General features: G+C 56.6%; 3 protein-coding genes across 7 annotated transcripts; 1 reads left to right on the forward strand and 2 right to left on the reverse strand.

Moving 5' to 3' along the window:
• EIF5A (eukaryotic translation initiation factor 5A) lies at window positions 2,604-7,444 on the forward strand. 2 transcript variants are annotated; one of them, XM_018064569.1, is made up of 6 exons: window positions 2,604-2,829; window positions 4,700-4,885; window positions 6,053-6,157; window positions 6,360-6,491; window positions 6,587-6,660; window positions 6,818-7,444. In XM_018064569.1, the coding sequence occupies exons 2-5, from the start codon at window positions 4,721-4,723 to the stop codon at window positions 6,647-6,649; spliced, it is 465 nt and encodes a 154-aa protein (XP_017920058.1). In that variant the 5' UTR covers window positions 2,604-2,829; window positions 4,700-4,720; the 3' UTR covers window positions 6,650-6,660; window positions 6,818-7,444. The 2 variants fall into 2 exon arrangements, with proteins under 2 accessions (XP_017920058.1, XP_017920059.1); XM_018064570.1 differs by lacking the exon at window positions 2,604-2,829 and adding an exon at window positions 3,053-3,192.
• GPS2 (G protein pathway suppressor 2) lies at window positions 7,625-10,321 on the reverse strand. Of its 2 annotated transcripts, XM_018064566.1 has the most exons (11): window positions 10,198-10,312; window positions 9,847-10,009; window positions 9,413-9,522; window positions 9,225-9,337; window positions 8,994-9,073; window positions 8,832-8,914; window positions 8,487-8,640; window positions 8,305-8,394; window positions 8,127-8,206; window positions 7,947-8,042; window positions 7,629-7,809 (listed from the first exon to the last, which is right to left on the reverse strand). In XM_018064566.1, the coding sequence occupies exons 2-11, from the start codon at window positions 9,938-9,940 to the stop codon at window positions 7,726-7,728; spliced, it is 984 nt and encodes a 327-aa protein (XP_017920055.1). In that variant the 5' UTR covers window positions 9,941-10,009; window positions 10,198-10,312; the 3' UTR covers window positions 7,629-7,725. The 2 variants fall into 2 exon arrangements, with proteins under 2 accessions (XP_017920054.1, XP_017920055.1); XM_018064565.1 differs by having other exon boundaries at window positions 7,625-7,809; window positions 9,225-9,522; window positions 10,198-10,321.
• On the reverse strand, window positions 10,482-23,365 carry NEURL4 (neuralized E3 ubiquitin protein ligase 4). Of its 3 annotated transcripts, XM_018064561.1 has the most exons (31): window positions 23,268-23,365; window positions 23,104-23,165; window positions 22,034-22,779; window positions 20,664-21,108; window positions 20,404-20,469; window positions 19,962-20,260; window positions 19,677-19,788; window positions 19,500-19,588; window positions 18,693-18,765; window positions 18,282-18,546; window positions 17,880-18,061; window positions 17,508-17,593; window positions 17,223-17,385; window positions 16,938-17,136; window positions 16,766-16,842; window positions 16,583-16,661; window positions 16,097-16,272; window positions 15,878-16,009; window positions 15,307-15,452; window positions 14,980-15,204; window positions 14,784-14,882; window positions 14,541-14,702; window positions 14,180-14,344; window positions 13,461-13,619; window positions 12,930-13,109; window positions 12,711-12,798; window positions 12,493-12,600; window positions 12,238-12,382; window positions 11,975-12,087; window positions 11,727-11,892; window positions 10,482-11,172 (listed from the first exon to the last, which is right to left on the reverse strand). In XM_018064561.1, exons 3-31 carry the CDS (start codon window positions 22,319-22,321, stop codon window positions 10,968-10,970), a joined length of 4,692 nt encoding a protein of 1,563 aa, XP_017920050.1. In that variant the 5' UTR covers window positions 22,322-22,779; window positions 23,104-23,165; window positions 23,268-23,365; the 3' UTR covers window positions 10,482-10,967. The 3 variants fall into 3 exon arrangements, with proteins under 3 accessions (XP_017920050.1, XP_017920051.1, XP_017920052.1); XM_018064562.1 differs by lacking the exons at window positions 23,104-23,165; window positions 23,268-23,365 and having other exon boundaries at window positions 16,103-16,272; window positions 22,034-22,322; XM_018064563.1 differs by lacking the exons at window positions 20,404-20,469; window positions 23,104-23,165; window positions 23,268-23,365 and having other exon boundaries at window positions 10,968-11,172; window positions 16,103-16,272; window positions 22,034-22,321.

Consider the following 23,405-nt stretch of genomic DNA (forward strand, 5'->3'; position numbering starts at 1 on the left):
ATTTATTTTTTAATACTCTGGGTCTTCGTTGTTGCACACAGGCTTTCTCTAGTTGTGATGAGCAGGGGCTACTCTTCACTGTGGCCTGTGAGCTTCTCTTTGCAGTGGCTGCTTCTTGTGGAGCACAGGCTCTAGGCAAGTGGGCTTCACTAGTTGCAGCAGGCAGGCTCAGTAGTTAAGGAGTACAGGCTTTATTTGCTCCTCAGTATGTGGAATCTTCCTGGACCAGGAATGACCCTGCGTCCCATGCACTCGCAGGTGGATTCTTATCCCTGTATCACCATAGAAGTCCTTCATTCTTTTTTATTGTTGAATAATATTTCATTGTATGGATATACCATATTTTATTCATTCCTTCATCAGTTGATGAACTTTGAGTAGTTTCTACTTTTTGGCTATTATGAACATCTGTGTACAAGAGTTTTAAAACTGAGGTAAATTCATGTTTTTAAATAAACAGCTCAGTGGTGTTCACTGCATTCAAATTCACGGGTTGTACAGCCACCACCTCTATCTAATTCCAAAGGACTTCATCTTTCTAAAACCCCATGACCATTAAGCCGTTACTGACCACCAGTCTGCTTTTTGTTTCTTTGAATTTGCCTATTCTGCATATCTCACATCAGTGGAATCATATGTGACGCTTTTGTTTGGCTTCTTTTACTTGTAACATCTTCAAAGTTCATCTGGTTATAGCATGCATTTATACTTCATTCTTTTGTGTGATTAATATTCTATTACATGTATACACCACAGTTTGTTTATTCACTTATCTGTTGATGGATATTTGCGTTGTTTCCACCTTTTTACTACTACTGAATAGCGCTAAGTACTTTCCTGCAATGATTTGAGTACTTGTTCTTAATTTGGGGGTAATATACCTAGGAGTGGAATTCTTGGGTCATATGGACATCTTTGAGAAGAGCAGGAATTGGACTTTTAAACAACGCATCCAAGAAATTTGTTTTTTTCCCAAAGAAAATGGCAGAAATTTCAGAAAATTGAGTGGGAGGATTTGGGGGTGATAGTACAATGTGCTACGTAAATGTATTAATTCAAGCTAGTGTTCGTAGTGCACATCTACCGTGTCACATCTTAAACAGGAACCAAATTCAGGATGTTGGATTCCAAGCCCAGCTATTTAGTTGCTTGTCTTGTTCCACAATACTGTCCACCAGTCTGCGGAAGCAAACAAGGTAGCCACGAAGGTAGTGCTGAAAACCTAGAAACTAGGCAATGGCACCCCACTCCAGTCCTCTTGCCTGGAAAACCCCATGGGCGGAGGAGTCTGGTAGGTTGCAGTCCATGGGGTCGCGAAGAGTCGGACATGACTGAGCGACTTCACTCTCTTTTCACCTTCATGCATTGCAGAAGGAGATGGCAGCCCACTGCAGTGTTCTTGCCTGGAGAATCCCAGGGACGGGGGAGCCTGGTGGGCTGCCGTCTATGGGGTCGCACAGAGCCGGACACGACTGAAGCGACTTAGCAGCAGCAGCAGAAGTAGACGACTACAAATTTTCAGGAAAAGCAGCAGCTTTCTTCCCTACAACAAAGACCAGGGAAATTCATTGAGAGTTTCTGGTTTCATGGTCACCTCTTATGAAAGGGAACATCAGTGGAATTCGATATACCACACTTTATAGAGAATTCTTTTCTAAGGGTGTGTGTGTGCGCGTGAGAGTCGCTCAGTCGTGTCCGACTCTTTGCGACCCTATGGACTATATAGCCTGCCAGGCTCCTCTGTCTATGGAATTCTCCAGGCAACAATACTGGAGTGGGTTACCATTTCCTTCTCCATTTTCTCAGGGTGCTCGTAGAGAATTGTTTGGAGACCGCAGAGGACAGCTAAGGGAAAAGAGAAATGCCATGTAAATCTTACTCCAGGATTCCGTAGAATTGCCTGTATGGAAGCCATAGGGACCAATACGGTCTAAGAATTTGAACAAGATGGTGGCTGGGACGGGACCGCTCTATCTTTCCGGGTGAAACTCTATGGCAGAGTAGAGGCGCACAGTTTTAGAGAAGTGAAGCTGAAATGGGTGGTAACTCGACCACACTAGCGCGCGGGGAAGAGTGAAGCGGCAAGAGCTCTCTCGCGCATGTCTGGAACGGGGGAGCAGGGGGAGAGGGATGGGTTTTGCGACAAGGGGCCCACCCCATAGTACAAGTTTTCTGAAACGTGTGAGTCAAGTCCAGCTAAAGTCGAGGTGGGGCGTTTCCGAAGACGCATGCGTTCTAGACAACACCAGCAATACAGTGGCGTGGTCTTTTCAACGCCTGGCGTACAGACGACGTCTGAGGTGGAAGGGGCGTTCAGCATTCCCAACACGCATGCGCCTTGAGGTCGAGGCGTTTCCTTCAGAGGGTGTGGAGTGTAGGACTCTTTATCGCGCAGGCGCAAGGATTGTCCGGTAGGGCTGGTGGTCTAACACGGGGAGGGCAGAGGAGGGTGAAGGGATTAAAAAACCGGATGCGCCTGCGCGTTGCCTACTGGTGGGACGAACTTAGGCTTTGTGAGGGGCGGGTTCACGTATGCGCGTCACTGGATGGGTAGGTGGGAGGGAGGGTGGAGAGCAGGGAGTATCTGTGCGCTTGCGCAGTGCGGGGGTGGAGGGCGGAGGAGATAGATAGCACGCTTGCGCGGCTGTCACAGGGCTGCTTGGTTGGTCAGTGGGGAGTCGGCGCCTGCGTACTAAGACCCGTGTGCAGCAGCGGCGGCGGCGGTAGAGGCGGCGGCGGCGGCGGCGGCGGCGGCGGCGGCAGTGGGCTCGGAGGCAGCGGTTGGGCTCGCGGCGAGCGGACGGGGTCGAGTCAGTGCGTTCGCGCGAGGTGAGAGAGGGCAGGGCGCGCGTGCGCGAAACCTTGACTTGGGCCTGGGAGTAGAGATGGAACTGCGCGAGGGTCGGGGAGGGGGCAGAGGGGAGCTGCGGCTCCGCCGCACGGGGTTCTGTCTGCGAGCCGCGCGAGGTGCGGAGAGACTTGGGCGCGCGACCCGGTTGGCGCGCGAGGTGACGGTTGGGGCTGGCCGGGTGACGTTGGAGCGACGCAGGGCGGGGGACGGCGAGCCGCGAGGCCGCCACGCGGGAGAGGCCGCCGGGCGGCCACGCCAGGGCGAGAGCCGGGGGCCAGATCGGCCCGCCGGGGCAAGGGTACCTGCGCCGTTGTGAACCGGGAGCCGCGAGGCCACGTGAGGTGGGGGAGGGGGCTGTTCGGTGAGAGGGCATGGGGGGGGGTTGGCGGCTGGCGGGGGGGGGGAGGGGAGGCGGCGTGGCTCTGGCCTGGCGCGGCCTTTGAGGAGGGGGCAGGCTGCAGTACCGGAAGTGCCCCCCACGGGAGGCTGCCCTCGGGGTCGGAGACCGCATGGCCGAACGTGGACGGGGGCCGCATGGCAGCGCGGGGACCCCTCCCCCCAGGTCCCGGCCACCGGAAGCCCCGGGCGGCCACATGGTGGGCGGGAGCCGGCAACCCCCAGCGCGGAGAGAGCTGGTCTTCCCGGGCGCCTAAGGGAGCTTGGAATTTTGAGGAGTGGGAGAGCCCGGAGGCCCGGATCCGGATCACCTCGGAGAGCCCGCTGTGGGCATATGTTACGGCTCCCCCCACCTCATGGATCTTTGGAGCTTTCCCCCCAGCCCTCCTGTGAAGTGAGGCGGCCAGCCAGGTGTAAGTGGCGCTTGTCCGTGCTGGGAGGCCAGAGAAATGGGGAAACCGAGGGCGATTGGACGGGAGCCCAACTCTTCTCAGACGTTGCCGACGGCGCCTTAAAGTCCCCGGGCAGATGAGTTACCCGCTGTGATAGGTGCTCTTCACCTTGTCACTGTCTTTGTCGTGGTGTCGGACCTGAGAGTGCCTGGTTTTAGGGTCCTTAACTCTGCTAGCCTAGTATAACTTATACTACTCACTACTACCAGCCTTTTGCTTTCATTTTATTGTCATTCACCACTCCCCACTCCCCCACTTTCTACTGACTGTACAGGCCGGGCCTGAAAAGCCGACAGGACTGATGCATCCTGGGAAAAGTGGGAGGGCCCTTGAGGAGAGGCTGGGTTCCTGGGTTCCCTTTGGGAAACCAGAGGTGTTTGGCAGGGAGATCAGTTAGAAAACAACTTTGCTTTCTCCCTCTCAGCTGCATCTGCAAATGCATGTTGGAGAGGCGGGAATCCCCCAAAGCGGCCTTGTGGTTTCCTGTACCAATGACGGGCTCTTGTGTGGATAGAGTGGGGGGGGTGTAACAGAGACGGGTGGGGCTCCCAGTCCTCCGGTCTCCACCCCCTCCCCCCCACATTAGCCCCGCCTTTTTGCTGGCTCATAGCTGCTCACCTAATTATAGCCCTGGTTATGTGTGGGGAACAGGGGTGGTTGGTTTCAGTGGCAAGTAACACCTGAGCCCTCCCTCGACCAAGAATTAGGCCTTTGCCCATATCAGAGATTTGGGATCCTAAATTCCTGGAGCTTTTGGTATTTCAAGCCACCCTTTTAGCTTTCATTTGGGGTGGGGATCCAGCTTATCTCCACTGCCACACACACCAGTTCTTGCGGTATTTTTGATCTAATCAGCATTTAGTCTAGAAGCTATTTTACGTGGGTAAAGGGATAAAGTGCTAGGGGAAAAAATGAAGCAATGTTTCTAGAGTGGAGTGGGATGGATTGGAGACCCTGTTAATTCTTTCCTCACTGACCCTAGCTCTCTTTTTGACTCTAGTTGGAATCGTAGCCTCTTAAAATGGCAGATGATTTGGACTTCGAGACAGGAGATGCAGGGGCCTCAGCCACCTTCCCGATGCAGTGCTCAGCATTACGTAAGAATGGCTTCGTGGTGCTCAAAGGCCGGCCATGTAAGATTGTGGAGATGTCAACTTCTAAGACTGGCAAGCATGGCCATGCCAAGGTTAGAATTTCATTTCTGTACCTTGCCTTCCCCACCTGCTGTCCTCAGTGCTAGCCCTCTATCTTACTTAGCTCTTGTGTTACTTATTACCATTTGGCTCCTGGTGGTCAGTACTCAGCCCTGGACACCTTTTTTAATTATTGCACCAGCCTTCAGCTTCCTCCTCGGTTACCCTCCTGTGCCCCAGCATCCTTGGAGCCCCTTCCTTTTTCCATCTTTGTGTGTCTCCAATTTTTCTTCTTGGTCCTCTATCCTCTGGCTGTTCAGTTGCTCTGTTTTTTCCTGGCCTTTGCTTTTTGTATTTGTTTCTCTGTTTGAGTCTTTGTAGGTGCTTTTTGTTTCCATGACTTTGCCCATGTTTTCTTCAATCCTAACATAAAATGCACCCCTCCCCTGGCAGGGCACCAGTGCACATCTCTGCACCTCTGTACATCATTGCTCCACTCTCCAGTTCCAGCTTTCCCATCACATCTCTGATGCAAGGTCAGAGTGCCTCTACCTGCCCCCTCTTCTTGGAGCCTGCTTGCTTTCTTGGTCAACATTTTCCTTACAGCTTTCCTTGTAACTTCAGACTCCCCACCTCCCCCCCACCCAAAACTTCAACCTGATTCATCTTTGAATTTCCTCTGCTTTTGTTCCTTAATCACTTTTTCTGTCTTCTATTGACTTGGCATTCGTCATGGGTTATCCCCAAATGTCTAGATCATTCTCTGTTCTTTCCAGTTTCCTTAATTCCTATATGTGTAGTTCTGCTCCCTCCCAACTCCTTTTTCAGTTCTTATTCTTGTTTTCTGAATTCTTTTCTACCTTCCAAGTTCTCAGCCTTTTATGCTCATGTCAATAAAAGTTCTTGTAAACTTTTACCTAGGTTCCTCCTACTCCCGTAGAATCTTGGTCTCTTGTTAATGTTTTGATAGCTTGAGGTAACTGACTGCTCCAAGGCTGCCCTACAACCTTACCTGTGTGGTCAGCTACAATTTCAGTGGTGGTCTTATGGCCTCAGGCTCTTTTTAGAGCCCTTCAGTGAGCCTTTTAGTGTTTTCCTTTTTGAGTTGATTGGTTCAATTCCAACTCTTCTTTGTCCTGACAACCTAGTGTGACTCCCCCCCACGAGCCAGGGATCTCCTCCATCCTAGAGCATAATTGGATTTCTTTGATGTGATGTAGGTCCATCTGGTTGGTATTGACATCTTCACTGGGAAGAAATACGAAGATATCTGCCCATCAACTCATAATATGGATGTCCCCAACATCAAAAGGAACGATTTTCAGGTACGTAGGTGGGTTAGTAGTAGTAGTCTGGGGGGGTGGACAGTAGAAGTTGAGACTGACCAAAGACCTTGTGCTGAGAGAAGGGAGATGGGCAAGAGAGGGTATTTGGTGTTAGCTGTTTGCCGCCCTAGTTTGCCCATCACTCCCTTCATTCTCAGGTTACTTGTGCCCATCTTCAGCTTTCTTCTCTATCTGCCCCTAGCTGATTGGCATCCAGGATGGGTACCTATCACTGCTCCAAGACAGCGGGGAGGTGCGAGAGGACCTCCGTCTGCCTGAGGGAGACCTTGGCAAGGAGATTGAGCAGAAATACGACTGTGGAGAAGAGATCCTGGTATGGTGCTCCTAACTTTGTACCCAGCTTTGTTCTTTGTGCTTCTTCCCCTGCTTTGCACTCAGACATGACTCCCCTTCCCTGTGCTCTCCCAGATCACGGTGCTGTCCGCCATGACAGAGGAGGCGGCTGTTGCAATCAAGGCCATGGCAAAATAACTGGCTCCCAGGTGAGTGTGACTCCCCCCTTTCACACACTTTATTTCCATCAAAGAGCTAGATTAGTCTTAATGGCTTACTTTCTGCCCCCTAGCACGGTCCTGCCCCCTCACCCTTTTTCCCTATGAAGGTTTACCCTGTCTTACCTGGTTTCTCTCTCCTACCCAGGGTGGCTGTGATGGCAGCAGTGATCCTCCAGCCTGCAGAGGCCCCCTCCCCCAGCCTGGCCCAGCTCTGGCCTGGCCCTTGGCTGGACTCCTCCTACACGATTTATTTGACGTTTTATTTTGGTTTCCCCTACCCCTTCAATCTGTCGGGGAGCCCCTGCCCTTCACCCTGCTCCCTTGGCCAGGAGTGAGTGCACCATGGCCTTGGTGAAGCTGCCCTCCTCTTCTCCCCTCGCACTACAACCCTGGTGGGGGAGACGGGGTGGGTGCTGCTTGTGGTTTAGTTTTTTTTTTTTTAATTCAATTCAATCTGGAATCAGAAAGCTGTGGATTCTGGCAAATGGTCCTTGTGCCCTTCCCCAACTCTTACTTAATCTGACCCCTTACTTCCTCCATAGCCCTCTATCCCAAGCACCACCCCCACAGACTGGGGACCAGCCCCCTCCCCTGCCTATGTCTCTCCCCATCTAAAGATGGGGAGGGAAGAGGAGGAGAGGGGAGGGGACATGCCCCCTCCTCAGGCATCTGGGAGGGCCCTGCTCCCATGGGCTTCATCCTTTCCTGCGGGCTCTCTCCCCGACACATTTGTTAAAATCAAACCTGAATAAAACTACAAGTTTAATATGAAGTCCCCAACTCAGCTGCTTTTTCGAATTAAATGGGTATTTATTTGGAAATCTGAAGAGTACAGGTTGAATGAACTCTGCTGCTGAGTTCATTACAACCAACCCTGCTGTCACCCTGTGATTCCTGCCAGCCACTGCCCACCCTCTTAAACAGTCCAGTGGGAGGCAACACAGACAGCAGCCAGGGGCAGTGGCAGGTAGATTTTATTGGCCTGGTACTGGGACACCGGGGATCCTCCCCAAGGGCAGGGGTTGGGGTCAAGGCTGAAGATAAATCTGATGGTCACTTGTGGTAGAATCGTGGATTCTGGCTGTGCTGGATGAAGGGGAGCCGAGGGCCAGGCTGGCTGGTGGTTGCAAAGCCCGACTGGCAGTGGTGATGAAAGGAGGGCCTTGTCAGTGTGCACACCCTCCTGTCTACTCCACACCAGAGAGCCACCCCAGGGAGGGGAAGGGAAAACGGTGCAATGCAGGGATTCTGAGGGACCCGATCACCACCCTTACCTTTCCTGCTGGCTGCATCTGCACAGGGAGCTGGGGTGAAGCCAGGAGTCCAGGGGCAGGATGCAGAGCTTGGGGATGCATGGGACGCAGGGAGGACTGCAGAGAACAGTGTCAGCAACTGAGGCAGCCTGAGGTTCCCCTTAGCATAGGCAGCCCTTGACTTTGCAAGGTTCTACTCACTGAGTCAGAGAAGCCAGTCTGCTGGTTAGCGTGTTCCATCTGCTTTTGTAAGGACAGGGCACCACCAGGCTGGAGAAACCCTAGGCGGGGAAGGAGGAGTGTAAAGTGAATAGAGAAGGGGGAAAAGAGGAAGGTAGGATGCATGGAACTGGACCCCAGCATGGGGTGTTCCCATCACCTGTCTGGGTGGGCTGAAAGTGGCTGTGCACGGCATAGGGCTGTGGCTGTGGCTGAGACAAGTACTGCACTGCAGGAAACGCGGAAGGTGCTGAGGAAGGCAGGAGACCATTAAAACTTCCTTGTAGCCTGTTCAACACTCCTCCCTTTGGGTCTTGAGGAAAATTCCTCTTCCCACCTCACCTCTGAGCTGCTGACTAGGACTGTAGGCAGGCTGCGTGGGTCCATAGTGAGGTGGGGGTTGAGCAGCTCCATAGGCGCCACCCGGGCTACCTTGGAATTGCCCATGCTCCGGGGTCCCTGCGAAAGCAGCTGCTGAGCCCACGTAGTGCCGGGTCTAAGAAGGAAGGATGAAAACTCACTGCCTGTAAACTCCATGAAGCAGAAATTCAAGTGACAGCACCCCCATTCCCCCTATTCAGATGTAGACACACTCAAGACTTGAGTGCTGGCTGGTGAAGATGCTAGGGTCTGGGTGGAAGTAGGAAAAAAAAATTCAGCCTAGACACCCAATCTTCCTGCTCTTACCGTAAGTACTTGGGGTCCAAACATCTGTTTGGCTCTGTCAGCTGCCATGAGGGTGCCTGGGCGATTGTGTCCTCCAGGGCTCCCTAGAGAGGGAGAGGGGTGCTTCATGATGTTGCAACTCCCAGGAGGGCCCATTCTGACCAGTAGTTTCTTAATCCTCACCCTGCATGCTGAGGAGGTGAGTTCCGGTGTGAACGGTCAGGCCTTGCTGGTATGCTGCTGATGTCAGAGTGGTCAGGTCACTGGAGCGAAAGGAAAGCGGGTCAAAGACAAGTCTGTCCTGTCTCCACCCCCACACACTTCCCTTCCCATTTGCCATTAAACACTGATCTTTTGTTACCTGATCCCTGTTACACTTTGGCCTCGATTTTATTTTTAGTTCTGTAATCTCACCTCTGCTCTTTTCGCCTCCGTTTTTCTTCCTCATGTAAAACTTTCTTGAGCTGCAGGAAAAGCTGATGCTTCTCTTCCTGTAGAGCTAAAAGCTTCTCCTGCAACTTCAGGATCTGGGGAGGGGAGAGAAGATGAAAGCAGGAGAGCCAAGAGAAGAAAGAAGTGGGAGAGATGGAGGGACTGCTTACTTGTTCCTTGGTCTCCTCTAGTGACATTCTCTCTTCCATCTCCTTTTTCTTCCTTCTCTCCTGCTCTTCCTTCATCTTCTGTTCCATCATCTTGTCCACTTCTTCCTCCTCTGGAATAAGAGGCAGAATGGGCAAGCGGCAGGGTGTTAAAATATTAGAACATTAAGAACTGAAGAACAGCAAAAACTGGTTATCCCAGTGCTCTGGAATAGGCTTCATCACTGTGAGGGGGCTGGAACGGGGAGGTTTATTAGGTGCTCTCCAAGGTCCTTCCCAGCTCCGGGCGTGGCCTTTTTTAACTCCCACCACCATCACCACGGGGCTAGCTGTCCCTCTGGCTTCGGCCGTCGTGCACTGGTCTGCCCGTGGGTGGGGGTCACCGTGGACCGCGGAGCGCCCGAACCGTGTGTCCTCCCGCTTTGAGCCCGGCTCACCCTGCCGCTTGCGCTCCCGCTCCATCATGATGTGTCGGTGCAACGCCCTGGCCATGGCGTTGGACAGCTTCGGACGCTCCAGAAGCGCAGGCATGGTGCTGCTGGGGACGCTCGGGCCGTGAGCGCCCGGCTCTGTCGCTGGCTGCCAGACCTCTGGCCGGGCCTGCGGGGAGGCGGCAGCTCAGTGGGAACGCGCCGCGTCCAGGCGGAAGCCGCCGCCCGCCGCCCCGGTCACGTGCCCGCCGCCCGGCCGGGCCCACAGCGCGGCTCTTCCGCGTGCGCGAGCCTGGGTCTCGGTCTCCGTGCTCCCGCCCCTGCCCGCCACCCGGGCGCCCGCCCCACCCTACTCGCCTTCTCGTCGCTTTCTCTGTGGCCTCCCGAGCTGCAGGGCCGCGGCGTCACATCCGGCCGCTGGGCCGAATCCTTCCGGAGTCGGGCCTCCGCGGGCTCGCTGGTTGGGCGGAGCAGCGCAGACGGAAGTGCCGGCGACGGGTGCCCGTGGCGTCCAAACCCCCGCTATGTGCCCCACGAGACTCCCCGACCCGGCCCGCCCAGCGGGCGGAGCCCCCGAAGTTGGCGGGGCCGGGGCTCCTCCCGCGGGCGAGAGGCACGCGAAACAGGGGCCGAGGCGGCTGCTCTTAGATTGCGTTTATTGGCTCCTTATAAATCAGAGTCAGTAACAACTGTACAGAGGCCCGAGCCCCGGCCCCCGCCTTCCCCACTCCCGCCCGGGCCGGAACAGCAGCTTCGTTGGGGCACGAGGAGACGCCTCTGGGATTCACAGTAACCAGGGAACAGAAACGGAAATAAATTAAGTGTATGGGGGAGGAGTCGCGGGGAGTCATGCTCCCCAGATCAGTGCATGGAGAGGGTTTCCCGGGGTCTGCGGCCGGGCTCCCCACTGCGCCCTCACCGCGAAGAGAGGGACGTCCCCTTCCGGCCGGGGCACGGAGCCAAGCTCCGCTTCCCAGCTAGTCTAGGAGCCTGCCCACACGCTCCTGTGCATCTGCCAGGCTGAGCACCATGCATGTCGCGGAGCGCTGGAATGACCTGGAGGCAGTCATCATTCCGAGTCCACGGGCCGAGGCCCAACTGTGCTTGTAGTGGTGCGGCCTTGCCCCTCACTCCACCCGTACCAGCAGGGCATAGAGGAGCGTGGCCCCTTTCTCCTTGGTCACCCACTCAAGTTCAGCTGGGCTGAAGTGAGGATCGGGAGGCTCTCTGAGGGCCACAGAAGGGGGTCCCGGGGTGTAGGAGCCAGGGCGCACACACACCTGGAACGCCACCTGGGCCTGGTGCGTCCGCTGGGATTTGGGGTCCCGGAATCTGTCAGGTAACAAGCAGAAATAGGGCAGTGAGGCCTCTGGCCCTAGTACCTCTGCCCCTTGGCACCTGCAACCACCTCAATTAGCAACAGGCCCTGCTGTTCCTAGTAGTCACTCCTTCCTTACAGGGGCTTGGCTGCAGCCTCATCTCTACCTGAAATGGTCTTCCTCCCAATGCCTGCTCTACTGACTGTCCTGCCCAAGTCTTTGCTCAGATTCACCTTAGTGATATCTACCTGGACTACCCTATCTTGTGTGCTCCAACCACACTCCTGATCCACTTCACTCTGCTCTACTTTCCGCTTCCATAGTACTTACTTGTCACCTTCAAAAATACTAAATAACTATGGATAAACATTCTACAGCAAGAGAGGACATAACTTCCACATGACCAGGGTTCCCTTCTTTGTTCTTTGTGATAGAACAAAATAAATGGAACTTGTACAAAGACTGTGAATGAAGAGCTGGCTGGAGACTGAGGAACCAGGGAGACAAGGTGGACAGGAGGGAATCATGGAGATCCATGTGGCCCTGAGCCCCCTCCTGTGTACTCACTGCACTTTGGATGCCAGGGTCTCAGCCCCAGCATATTGGAGGGAGGGGGAAAGCAGCACTGGAGGGGGCTGCTCCTCCCGGGGAGGCGCACAGTTCTCTCCAGGCTCCTCGAACCCTGTCCCAGGCTCTCCCTTCAAGGGCCGGCAGCTCAGGATGGAAGCAGTGCCTGCGAGGGAGGAGAGCTGGGTCAGAGGGGGCCTCCTGCCACCCACAGGCCCACCTGCCCTGCTTCCGCTGGTGCTACACACCTGCCCCCAGCTCCCCTCGGTCCAGCACCCTCCGGACAGCCGCCACGTTGCTCCCATGGTAGGCCATATGCCACTTCTTGGTTAGCGTCCCAGCCTCCAGGTGGGGGTTCACCCTAGCAAGTGGACAGACAGGACAAAGGTCATTGGCTCCCGAAGGTCATTCCCCAGACAGGAAGTTTTGTCTTCTACACACCCTCTCAGGACCTTTTCTCAAGGGGGGTAAAGGATAGTGCGGGAAGTGCACAATCCTTCCTTCTATGTACCTGAGGTTGAACCTGCACCAGCCAAAAGGCAGAGCGTATTCACGGGGGGGCTCCCCTCGGCGCCTGTGGGCCTCATCCCCTCGAAGTTTTCGGCAAGACTCACAGTAGCAGAGGCTACGCTTCGGCGGAGGCATGAAATAGTCCTCTGTGGAGAGTAAGCAGCACACTTTGCGGCATGGCCCCCACCCTGGGGCTCAGCCCACGGCCCGGGGCTGGGCCGGGAATAAGGTGGGTTCTGGGGGCCTGGGGACTCACCAGGAAGCAACAGCAGTTCCTGGAAACGGGAGCAAAGGGCATGGTACTCGCAGCTTTTGAGGGGGCTAGTGGTGGGTGGCGGGCCCCAGCACACACTCTCCTTGATACCTGAGGGAGCAGAGTGGGCCCATGTCACAGGGGCTGGAGAAGTACAAAGTACAAAGTACAGAAGTACAAAGTTGGGGTGAGGTGGGCCCTGGCCCCTTGGGCGGGCTCACCATCCACCATGTCAGCTTTCTCCATGTCCCCTTGGGTTCCAGCACTTTTCCCACTGGCAGCCCCTGGTTCAGGGCTCACAATTGTCACCTACAGAGAGGGGTGATCAGTCAGGGTGTGACCAGCCCCCAGGGGCTGCTGATCCCTTCCATGAACTACCAGCTTCCCCTTTCCTGGGACCACCCAGCCTCCCAGGTGCCACTCCTCCCACGGCCACTCACCTGCTCACACTGCCCATAGAGGTCCACGAGCGCGTGGCAGGGCTGGGGGACATCTGGCACAGCCACCCCCTGGTCCATTCCGTTGATATGGAGGTGCAGCCCCCCAGAGCTGTCCAGCCGCAGTCCCAGGATGGTGCCTTCTGGACACGTGTCCAGATTCGGCCCAAATTTCTCACAGATCTGGAAGGAAAGATCTGTTCTCTTCAGGGAGATCAGACTCCCCACTGGCAGCAGCCACCGCCGCCCTTCACTAAGCTTTGCCAGTCCCTGGGTTTTGCCTCTACCCTTGCCCACTGCTTCAGTTACCTAAAGTCCACCTTCCCCTTCCCCCCTTGCAACATTCTCAATGGCAGGGATGTCGGAGTAGGCAGTGAGCCTGAGGCTGTCCAGGTAATGGCACTCATACCTCTGCCCACCTGCTACAGGGCCGCTATACACCTGTGCTCCTATCTCCAGGGCTCGGGGCCCCACTTCTCCCTTGGCCAGCCACTCACTCTCAGAGATAGGGCCCTCTCCCTGCTCCCCACCGACCTTGAGGCCGTTGTGGAAGACCCCTCGGCCCCGCAGCAGCCAAGCTGCCCGTTTGAGGGCACAGGCGGAAGCAGGAAAGTTGAGCCTCTCCGGTGGGCAGGTGATGACTCCCAGAACAAGGGAAGATGTCCACTGCCGGTTCAGGAAGTCTATCCGCACCTGGGGAGAAGGCAACTGCTCCACAATCATAGCCTCCCGTGAAGAGGTCCCCCATCCAGCAGGACCGGGCTCCTCACCCCCACCAGGGAGAGAAGATGGCACCCCAGAGTGCAGCCTGGGATGCAGCCTGTTCTGATACCTGGAGAGACCCGAAATGGCCAATTTGTTTGTGTCCTTCCCTCTTTCAGCCTTGGTCTTGATATGCCTTTAAAAGGATTCTTGCCCCTGGGGGTTTCCTTCACCTGCCTAACTGACATCTTCGCAGCATAATGCCCCCTCCCCTGGAAAGCATGCCCCGTTCCCACATACAGGATCAGGAGCCTTCCTGGCCTCCCCAAGCCCCTCCACACTGCTTCCCTCATCACAGCCCTCAGGTGGGTACTTCCTGGAAACTGATCTACAACTCCCACCACAGGATATGAACAAACACCCAGAAAGCTAAGGGGCATGCATGGCTTCCACTTCATCCTTCACTTGGGAAAAAAAAAGCCTTTCTACAGGAGAGTTGGCCCTGGGTCACCTGGAGCAAGAGAAGCTGGGGATAAGGAGGTGTGGCTCACCTGGACCAGCAGCTGGGGCACCAGGGGCTGGTTGATGACAACGATGCCCTGGTTGTAGCTGGCCACTCGTGTGGCTGTACGGTTCCCATTGGACAAGAGAATATTCTTCCCATGGTTCTCCAGGAACTCAAGGGCTGTGGGCATAATGGCCACTTGGTTCTGGCTCTGGTAAGGAGGAGAGACTGAGCTGCTGGGGGGTGCCGACTCAAAACCAAAGCCACCCCACCAGGATGGACATAGAGCCTGCCAATAAGCCTCTGGCCATCCAGGACTAGATCAGGGAATCCGAAAATGACCTGGTGGCTGATGGCCCACCAACAGTCCATCCCTGAGCCCAATGGTTCCTGCTGCCACCTCTTACTTCCAGGACATGCTCCTCGCCTTCGTCATCCTCCTCGCCCTCACTGCCGGTGTCCGAGCTGGGGGAAGGAGGCTGAGTGCCTTCTGGCTCATCCAGATGGGTGGAGCTGACAATAGAGACACTCCGCACTGGCCCATATAGATCCAACACAGCCCACACACTCTGTGGGCACACAGACCGGAAGTTAGGAATTAGCAGAGGACCTCGATCCTCCTCCAGCCCCATGGAAGGTCTGGGGTCTACCTTGGCGATGCCGGTGGCTGCAGGACCCATATCCTCTCCGTCTACCAGGATGTGCATTGTGTCGTCTGCCCCTCGGCGAATGCCCACACGGCTTCCTACCTAGGGCCAAGGTATGGCAAGGACAAGGGCTCAGTCCGCCTCTCCCCGCCGCCCCCACTCCCGGGCCCACCCCCAGCCCCAGGGTCGGCTGCCTCACCCCCAGCCTCTCCAGGTTCCGGCCATAGTTCATCCTCTGGAGTTGCCCGTCACGCCTCACTTCACAGCTGGACACCATCCAAGTGGTCTTTGTCCGGAGCTCTGGCAGGGAGGGAGGCAGTCCCGGGCCCCCACCTGCACCAGGCCCCATGTCCCCAGGTGCTAGCGTGGTCAGCCCTAGACGGAGGGAGCCGGCCCACTTCTCATCTAGCTCCTCCACCTTTACCTGGGAGACAGAAGAACCCTCAGAGCAATGCCGGAGGATGGGAGGCAGGCTGGCCCTGCCATGGAGGTTTGGTGGCCCCCGGGTCACATCGCCACAGCCCACCTCGAAGATTTCCTCAGTCTTGAGCTCCTTGGTGCTGAAGACGAGGCCATGGGCGTAGCCGGCTGCTCGCACTGCCCTCGTGCCGTCTTCCTCCAGAGCGATGTTCTTGCCACAGGTGCTGTGGAATCGGTGGGCCACGCCAGCCACTGTGGGAAGACAGCGCCAGAGGAGGGGTAGGATTGGGGCAGCAAGCCTCACAAAGGACAGGGCGAGGCTTTCAGATGCAGCAGCAGTCGACATGACAGTCCCACCTCCAGTCTTTCCTCAAGAACTGTGACACCTCTTTCACCACAGCAGGACTCAGTCCCAAACCTGCCGTGCCCAGTGATGGTGTCCCAGCCCTTTGGTGGCAGGGAAGCATCCAGGCCCTGCGTCCAGGCAGAACTTCCTCCCCTCTTGGCTGCTCCCCACCAGGGGCTGAGCCCTCCTCCTTCCCCTTGGTCTACCGCTGCTGCAGCCAGCCTGTCTTAAACAGCTTGCCTGACCTGGAGGCTGCACCCCTCAGGCCCACCACAGGCAGACAGAGCCCCTCCCCCCTCCCTCCCTGCCACCCTCTCCCTGCCGGCTAAACCTGGGGAGTGCAGGGGGAACGACTTCTCAGTGGCAGTGTTGCTGGTCGCCAGGCTGTTGTCCATGGGGCCAGTGGCATTGGTGATGGACACTTGGACGCACTGGCCGTACAGATCCACTACTGCATACACTTCTGCGTAAGAACGGAAGGTGTCAGCAGCCCAATAGCCTGGGGTGGGCTGGGCCGAAGGTGGCAGGTCGAAAGCCACAGCATAGTCACCTTTACCGGGAGGCAAGCCTGAGCACGCAGCGCCTTGGTCCTGGCCGTTGATGAAGTAGTGCAGGTCGCCCTTGGCCGTGCGCATCATACCGATGCGGGCGCCAGTGCCCAGTGCATCAAGATCACACCCGTAGTTGTTGCGCATGGTGTTCCCATCTTGCATGATGGCTGTGCCGCTGCAGGGATAACAGAACAGGTAGATCGGCCTCCCAGCTTCCTCCCCACACAGGCCTCTGCCCCATCTCTGCTTGTCAGAACCGTCCAGGGCCTTGGACTGGGATATTAACCTGGGGTGTGAGATGCAATCTTGTCGCCTGCACCCTGGAAACCCCCTGGCAAAAGTAGAAGCTACCCTAAGGGTCTAGGGGGAGGGAACAGCCAGACCACCTAGGTCTGTCATGGTCTATAGCTACCATAGGCTCCAAACCCTGCTTCCCTCATCCCGGCCAGCTCCATCAAGCTGGCTGCCAAAGCAGACAGCCCAACCTCAGCATCCACGTGTCATAGTCAATGTCTGTCATAGTGTTGGGGAATTCAAGGTCCTCCGGCCGGATAGCGGTCACTCCTAGAAGGAGGCAGGGGTGGGTCAGAGCCGAGTCTCCAGCCTCTGGCAGAAAGCACCTCCCCAGCACATGTATATGTACACACACACACACACATGCCCCTCACCAGCCTCAATGGAGCCTGACCAGCGGTCCACCATCTTCTGAATGACAATTTCAAACAGCTCGCCATCTCTCAGGGCTCTGCCAGGAGAATGGCCGTCAGACAGGCCCCACTTGGGTGGCTGATACTGAGTAGTAGGGAAGTGAAGTGGGGACATAAAAGTCCAGACACTGACCGGTTGGAGATGACAATGGCGTCGTTGAACTCGCTGCGGCAATTGTGGCGGAGTGCAGTACGGCCCCCGTTGGTGATGACCGCATTGCTGCCGTGCAGCTGGTGGAAGCGGAGGTCTGAGCCCCCAGCCCCAGATGATGGGGAGCTTGGAGACACCTGGTTGTTCCCCTCAGGGAGTGGTTCAGGGACTGGGGGCACCTCTGCAAGTGGACATCACCCTTTAGGCCTACAGTCATCTCTGAGGCCTCCCAAGGCCACCCCAGCCCCTGCCCAGCCCGGCCCTCACCCACGTCGTCCACAATGGTGGCCTGGGCCGCCTGGCCATAGAGATCCACGACAGCATAGACGCCTGGGGGCACATTCCAGGCAGCAGGACCCTGAGTCATGCCGTTGACAAAGAAGTGGAGAGTCCCGTCCTCCCGCCGCACCACGCCCACCGTGTCCCCTGCCTTGGAAGAAGCGGGGCTGGAGTGAGGAGTCAGGCCGAGTTCCTGCCTGGGCTCGTCCTCCAGCAGCCCCACCTGGCCTGCCTCCCCGCTACCGACAAGTGGCGGTTCCCCCAGTCTCCCACCTTGAGTCGGTCCAGGTTGTGCCCGTATTCATCCAAGATGGTCGTCCCATTGTGCATCACCCCATTCCCTGTCATCATCCAGGTCCCTAGTGGACAACGAGTGGCAAAAGCCATGAAGAGGAAGCCAAGGCTTCTTTCCTTTACACAGCAGTCCCCCAGTTACTTCCGGAAGCTACCAGTCCAGCCTGCCTTTTCTTCTCAGGGCAGAGCAAGAAAATTCTGTGGTTCTCATGCCAACCACAGGCCCTATCCACGTGGTACACTTTAGGCACTGAATGTGTCATCACAAACCTGACAAGTCAAAGGTCTGGAAAACAGGGACGGCATCCCCTCTAGCATCTTATCCTGGCCCTGCCCTTCCTGGGAGCTCACCAGAGCGCAAGTTGGTCATGGTGGAGGGCAACTGGAGGTAGGCAGGGTTGTGGGTGGTGACGCCAATCTCAATGGAGCCAGCCCACTTGTCCACCATCTTGTCGATGCGCACCTGGAACACCTCTCCATCCCGCAGGGCTCTGCTGCTCAGCACCACGCCATGATTGAAGTCGTCGGTGGCACTGAGGGCATGGCAAGTGGGGACTCAGATCCCCCCCCAACACACTGCTCCAAAGCTCAGCACTGCAACACCCGGCCGACACCCACTGCCCAAGTCAAGCACCCACGGTCTGCATTCCAGGAGGCCCCCCAGCCAGACTCCCACTGCCTCCCACTTGCCCACCCCTCCCCCAATCCCCTCATAGCCCCTCCACAGGCTTCTCCCCACCCCATGGGCCATACTGGGGCCTCAGGGCAGTGCGTCCCTCGTGGGTGATGGCTGCCTTCTGCCCACAGTTGGGGTGGAAGAGCAGGCGCTCAGGTTCTGCCTGGGTTGTAGGAGCAGCCCGGCGGAGAGCACCCTCAGGGGACAGAGCCCGCAGGATGGCATTGTTCCGGCGAAGGCGGTCACTGTGGTTGTTATTGTGGACGATGGTCACCTTCACGGCCATTCCATACAAGTCCACCACACCGTACACCACTGGGGGCGTCAAGGGGGTCGCCACACCTGCAGGAGTGGAAGGCACAGGGAATGGAGGAATGATGGCCTCATTGTGTATGGGATGAGGGGAGAAGAATCAATAAAGGGAGAATGACACAGACCCCCCTCAGTGAAAGCCCTGGCCCAGCCACCCTCTCTGAGCTTCTCCTTACCCTGATCAATGCCATTAATGAAGAAGTGTAGGGCAGAGTTGGACTTCCTCGTGAGACCAATGTGGTCACCCTCCTATTCAAAGCAGAAAAATAAAAACCTGGAATCTTTCAACAGCTGGGGTCCAGACTTGTCCTGGACACTGAGAACAGAGTAGTCCTCCAGCCTTCCCATCAACCGATGCGACAGGGGAACAACTGGTTCCCATGCATCCCAGACCACTCTGAATGTTCAAGGCAAGTCAGGCACTATGTTAAACTATCTTATCAACACCAACTCAACCTTCACGGCACTCTATCAAATAGTACTAACAGGCTCATTTTCAGACATTAAGGAAAAAAAAACTACCCAAAAAGATGAGCTTCTGGCCACAGGTCACCACCACCAAAGGCCAAATTGAAAGAAGAATGCAACCCATCTGACTGCAAAATCTGAGTGCTTAACAGTTGGGCAACCCTGCCTTCTCAGAAGGAAAAGTGAAAGTCAATCATTTGTGTCCAGCTCTTTGTGACCCCACGGACTGTAGCCTGCCAGGCTCCTCTGTCCATGGAATTCTCCAGACCAGAATACTGGAGCAGGTATCCGTTCCCATCTCCAGGGGATCTTCCCAAACCAGGGATCAAACCCAGGTCTCCTGCTTTGCAGGCAGACTATCATCTGAGCCACCAGGGAAGCCCTTCTCAGAAGGACCCTTCAGACAAAAGATAAAGGGCCTTGCTCCAGATCAGAGAGTATGGGGCCCAGGCAGGACTGCTCGGTTATATACAGGGGTACCCTTGGAGAGAGGCCGGCACTGTGTCCACCCTCACCTGCAGCTCATCCAGGCTGAATTCACAGTACTCCCGGCGGGTGCCCTTGCCATTGGTCAGGATCCCACAGCCGCTCATCATGATGGTGCCTGGGAAAGCAGACACTTTGGTTAGGGTATGGGCTCCCTGCACCTCGGTGACCACAGGCCACGCCCCCACCATGCCAGGGGCTGGTACCTGACTGCAGGTTGGTCATGGTGGCTGGGTACTCCAGATTGTTGGGGTTGTGGGTGGTGACACCAATCTCAATGGAGCCTGACCACTTATCTACGAGCTTATCGATGCGGATCTTGGGTGGAATGACAGTGGAAGGGAGAGGGGAAATGTAAACTCAGAGAAAAAAATATCTCCGCCCTTTGAGCTTCCCTAGGCCACCTCCACCCTCTGCTAGCATTGGGGATTGAGCCCCATCTCTAGTTCCCAGAGGGTGAGACGCTGGCCAGGCCCCAACACCTTGCACACCTCAAACATCTCATTGTCCCGGAGAGGGCGGTTGGTCATGACAACCCCGTTGTTGAATTCATCCAGGGGCCGGCGGCGCTCAGCAGTCTTATTGTTGTTGCTGAGCTTGATGAGGGTTCCACACTTCTCATGGAAAAGGAGAGCATCGTTGGAGGTGACAATGGGCGAGGTGGCAGCACCGCTAGGCCCTGGTGCTTCCTCTGCTGGGGGGGAGCTCAGGTTCACATTTAGGAGCCCCCCGTTGTACGCAGACAGGATGGCATTGCTCACCACCTCAGAGAGCTCCATGCTGGCAAAGTCTGCAACAGCAGGACACAGGAAGGGAGCAGAAATGAGTATTCTCAGTCTCAGGCTCACCGAGCTCTCCCTACCCCTCTCCTGAGGTCCCCCCCTGTCCACCTCATGTCCCGCTCCCCTTCCCAGGCCTCCCAGGAACCCTCACCATTATGCGACTCAAGGCTGTTAGGAAACGTCTCCGGTCGGGCCTGCGCTGGGGATACCATGAAGGCTGGGGACCAGGTGGGATGGGAGGGGAATAAGGGTTCAGCCCCTGCTGCAGGGACCACAGCCAGGAGACCCTCCACTAGCCCCTGTTCTCCCAGCCCACACCCAGCCTCACTTGTCATTGCCTTGCCCCGCCCCCGTTCCTTCAGCCATTCTGTCTGCCCCGTCCCCCCACCACTGCCCTAACTGCATTCTCACCTTCATCCCCAGAGGTCCCTTGTTCAGCCAAGGCAGAATCTTCAGGGGGGGCGGAGGGATCAAGGGGAGGTGTGGGGCTGGGAGTAGGGGGGCTGAAGCCCGGCTCAGGGGGGAGCACAGTGATCTGGGTGCACTTGCCGTAAAGGTCCACGACGGCCCAGACACGAGCCGGAAGGCCCGTGGCAGCCACGCCGCAATCCCGCCCGTTCACCCAGAGCCGCAGCTCCCCGGCAGCCGTGCGCTCCACACCCACACGGTCCCCTTCGCCAAGCTGGTCGAGGTCCTGCCCATACTCCTCCAGCACAGACCGTCCATCCCTCAGCACCGAGCAGCCCGACACTACCCACGAGCCTCCCTTCAGCCCTGTGGCGCTGCTTGGGAAGTCCAGCACATTGGGGTCCAGTGCCGTCACCCCAATCTCAATGGAGCCACTCCAGGAGTTGACCTGTGATGGGGCAGTGGACAGTGGCTCAGGGTGGGCTACGAATGGGTCTCCCACACTTCATAGGCCACTGTGCCCCCCTCTTCCCACCTCTTAGCTAACTGGGCTTTACTCTCTTGAGATACAAGACATCCCCAATCCAGAGATCCAGTCCCACAAAGTATTATCTGGACTCTGGTCTCAGGGAATGATTAGACTTGCTCTCCGTTAGCAACTCTCTTCTGTACTCTGGGTGCATGCTGTCTATGATCCCATGCTCTTCCCACGCTGGCTCACCAAGCTGGTTAAATTCCCTGGCTCCAGGCTCCTGCTATCTCTAATTGATCTGGTCTCTGTGGTTCCTCAACCAGTCAAATTCACAGCTCTCCATACTCGCTGGTATATTGGTCGCTCTTTCTCTCTGGGCCTCTCTCCTAGGCTCTGGCTGCACTCAAACTCACTCTCTTCCCAAATTCTACCTCTGTGCACCTGGCATTTCCGCTGCATCACCGCACAGGCACACACATCTCTTGCTTTGAGTATCTCTCCTCACCCATCTTTCTGTCCCCATCGGTGTGCTTTTGTCCTTCAGTGGTTGTTCTTTTCTTGGTTATCTCTCTTCTCCTTCCATCACATATCTGACATCTCTCCATCCTCCATCTCCCAGAAATTATCCCAGGAGGATTGTTCTTTAATCATTATAGTGGGTGGGGCCCCGTGTCCCTCCCATACTCCTGAGTCTTGACAAAAATCAAGCTCTCCTTGCCTCCTATTTTTGTGACTTAATGTTTCCGCTTCATGCTCCCTTCCTGCTCATCACCTGGTGTTCTGGCTAGCGGTTCCCTCTCGGTATCCGGTAATGTGGGCTACCCTAGCTGTCCTCCCCCATCGCCTTCTGGTCCCCTCCCACCACCCTCCACATCTCGCTTCCGCGGCCCCAGCTCCGCACCTTGCGGTCGATGCGGACGGTGAAGACGCGTCCATCGCGCAAGGGTTCCCGACTCAACACCAGCCCGTGGTTAAACTCCTGGCCTGGCTGCTGCCGCCGCGCTGTACGCCCACAGGCCGACAAGCTCACCAAGCGCCCGGTGCGCGGGTGCAGCTCCCCGCCGCTGCCCAGACCCCCGCCGGACCCCGGCCCTGGGCCGCTCCCGCCGGGGCCACCACCCCCACCCCCACCCGGCCCCGGCCCGGGGCCTCCCCCGGAGCCCCCATTCCCACCCGACCCCGCCGCCATCGCCGCTGACACCGGGGCCGCGCGACAGCCGCGCTTGGCGGCACCGTGGCAACCGCGGTGCACAGACGCCCTGGGGGAATAGGACTCGGGGGCTGGGGCCAGATATGCTTTACGGCAGTGCCGGGCAATAAAGCATCCCGGAGTAGGGAACTAAGGACTACTACGGTGGGAAGAGAAAGGACGACAGAGTCGGGCAGGTTTGCTTTACGGCACGGGCGAGGTGACGGAGTGGCTCCAGAGGGGCGAAGACGGGCGGGGAGCTTTTGCGACAGTGGAAGAAACGACTGCCGCAGGCACTTTTACGACTTAGGGGTAGTGCCCAAACACTTTCAGCTTTGCGACACCGACGACCCTGCCTTCGTCGAGGACAGGCAACACTTTGAAGTATTCGCTTTACGGCAGGAGGAGGCGGGGGGCTTTCCTTCGCTCCAAGCGCCCCGAAGCGGTGTGAGCGGGCCCTGAGCACATAGAGGTAGCTTTGTAAATAAAGAGGGTCACACTCCGTACCACTTGAGACCGGATATGTCTTTCGACAGTGTCGCAATCCCTCCACTTCTCCGCAGAAACAGAGCGGGCTGGATGTTGGGGCGAAAAGAGTTCGCGATGTTTCTAGACAAGCCCATCTTGAACTCTAGTTCAACCAAACTTAGGTTTTAAAGCCACGAATAAAGAGTCCAAAGGAACCCTGGCAGGTAGTTTCAGGCAACGACGCTGACAGCCCTCAAAGACAGCCACCCCCAGAGCTATCAACAACCCCCCAGCAAGACTCCCCAGATGCTCACGCTTCAGTTGGACTGTGTGTGACGTCACAATTAGGTTTCTCGCACGGCGTCCGGGACCATGACTATGATTGGATAATTCGGATAAGGGTGATGGGGGAGAAGGGCGGGAACAAATCCCAAAGACAAAGAAAGGTTTTAGGGTGGGACAGAAAGGGAGGGGCAACCTGAGAGGCTTCCAGTCGGAGGTCCCTAAACAGTTTTGATTCCGCCCCCCACGGCTCCAGGGAGCGGTGGGGGAGGGGACCCAGGCCTCGCCCAAGCGTCCCTCTCCAGCCGCGGTGGGGGCGGGGCCTGGGGCGGGG

Source organism: Capra hircus, chromosome 19, assembly GCF_001704415.2.
Source record: "Capra hircus breed San Clemente chromosome 19, ASM170441v1, whole genome shotgun sequence".
Classification (NCBI taxonomy): domain Eukaryota; kingdom Metazoa; phylum Chordata; class Mammalia; order Artiodactyla; family Bovidae; genus Capra; species Capra hircus.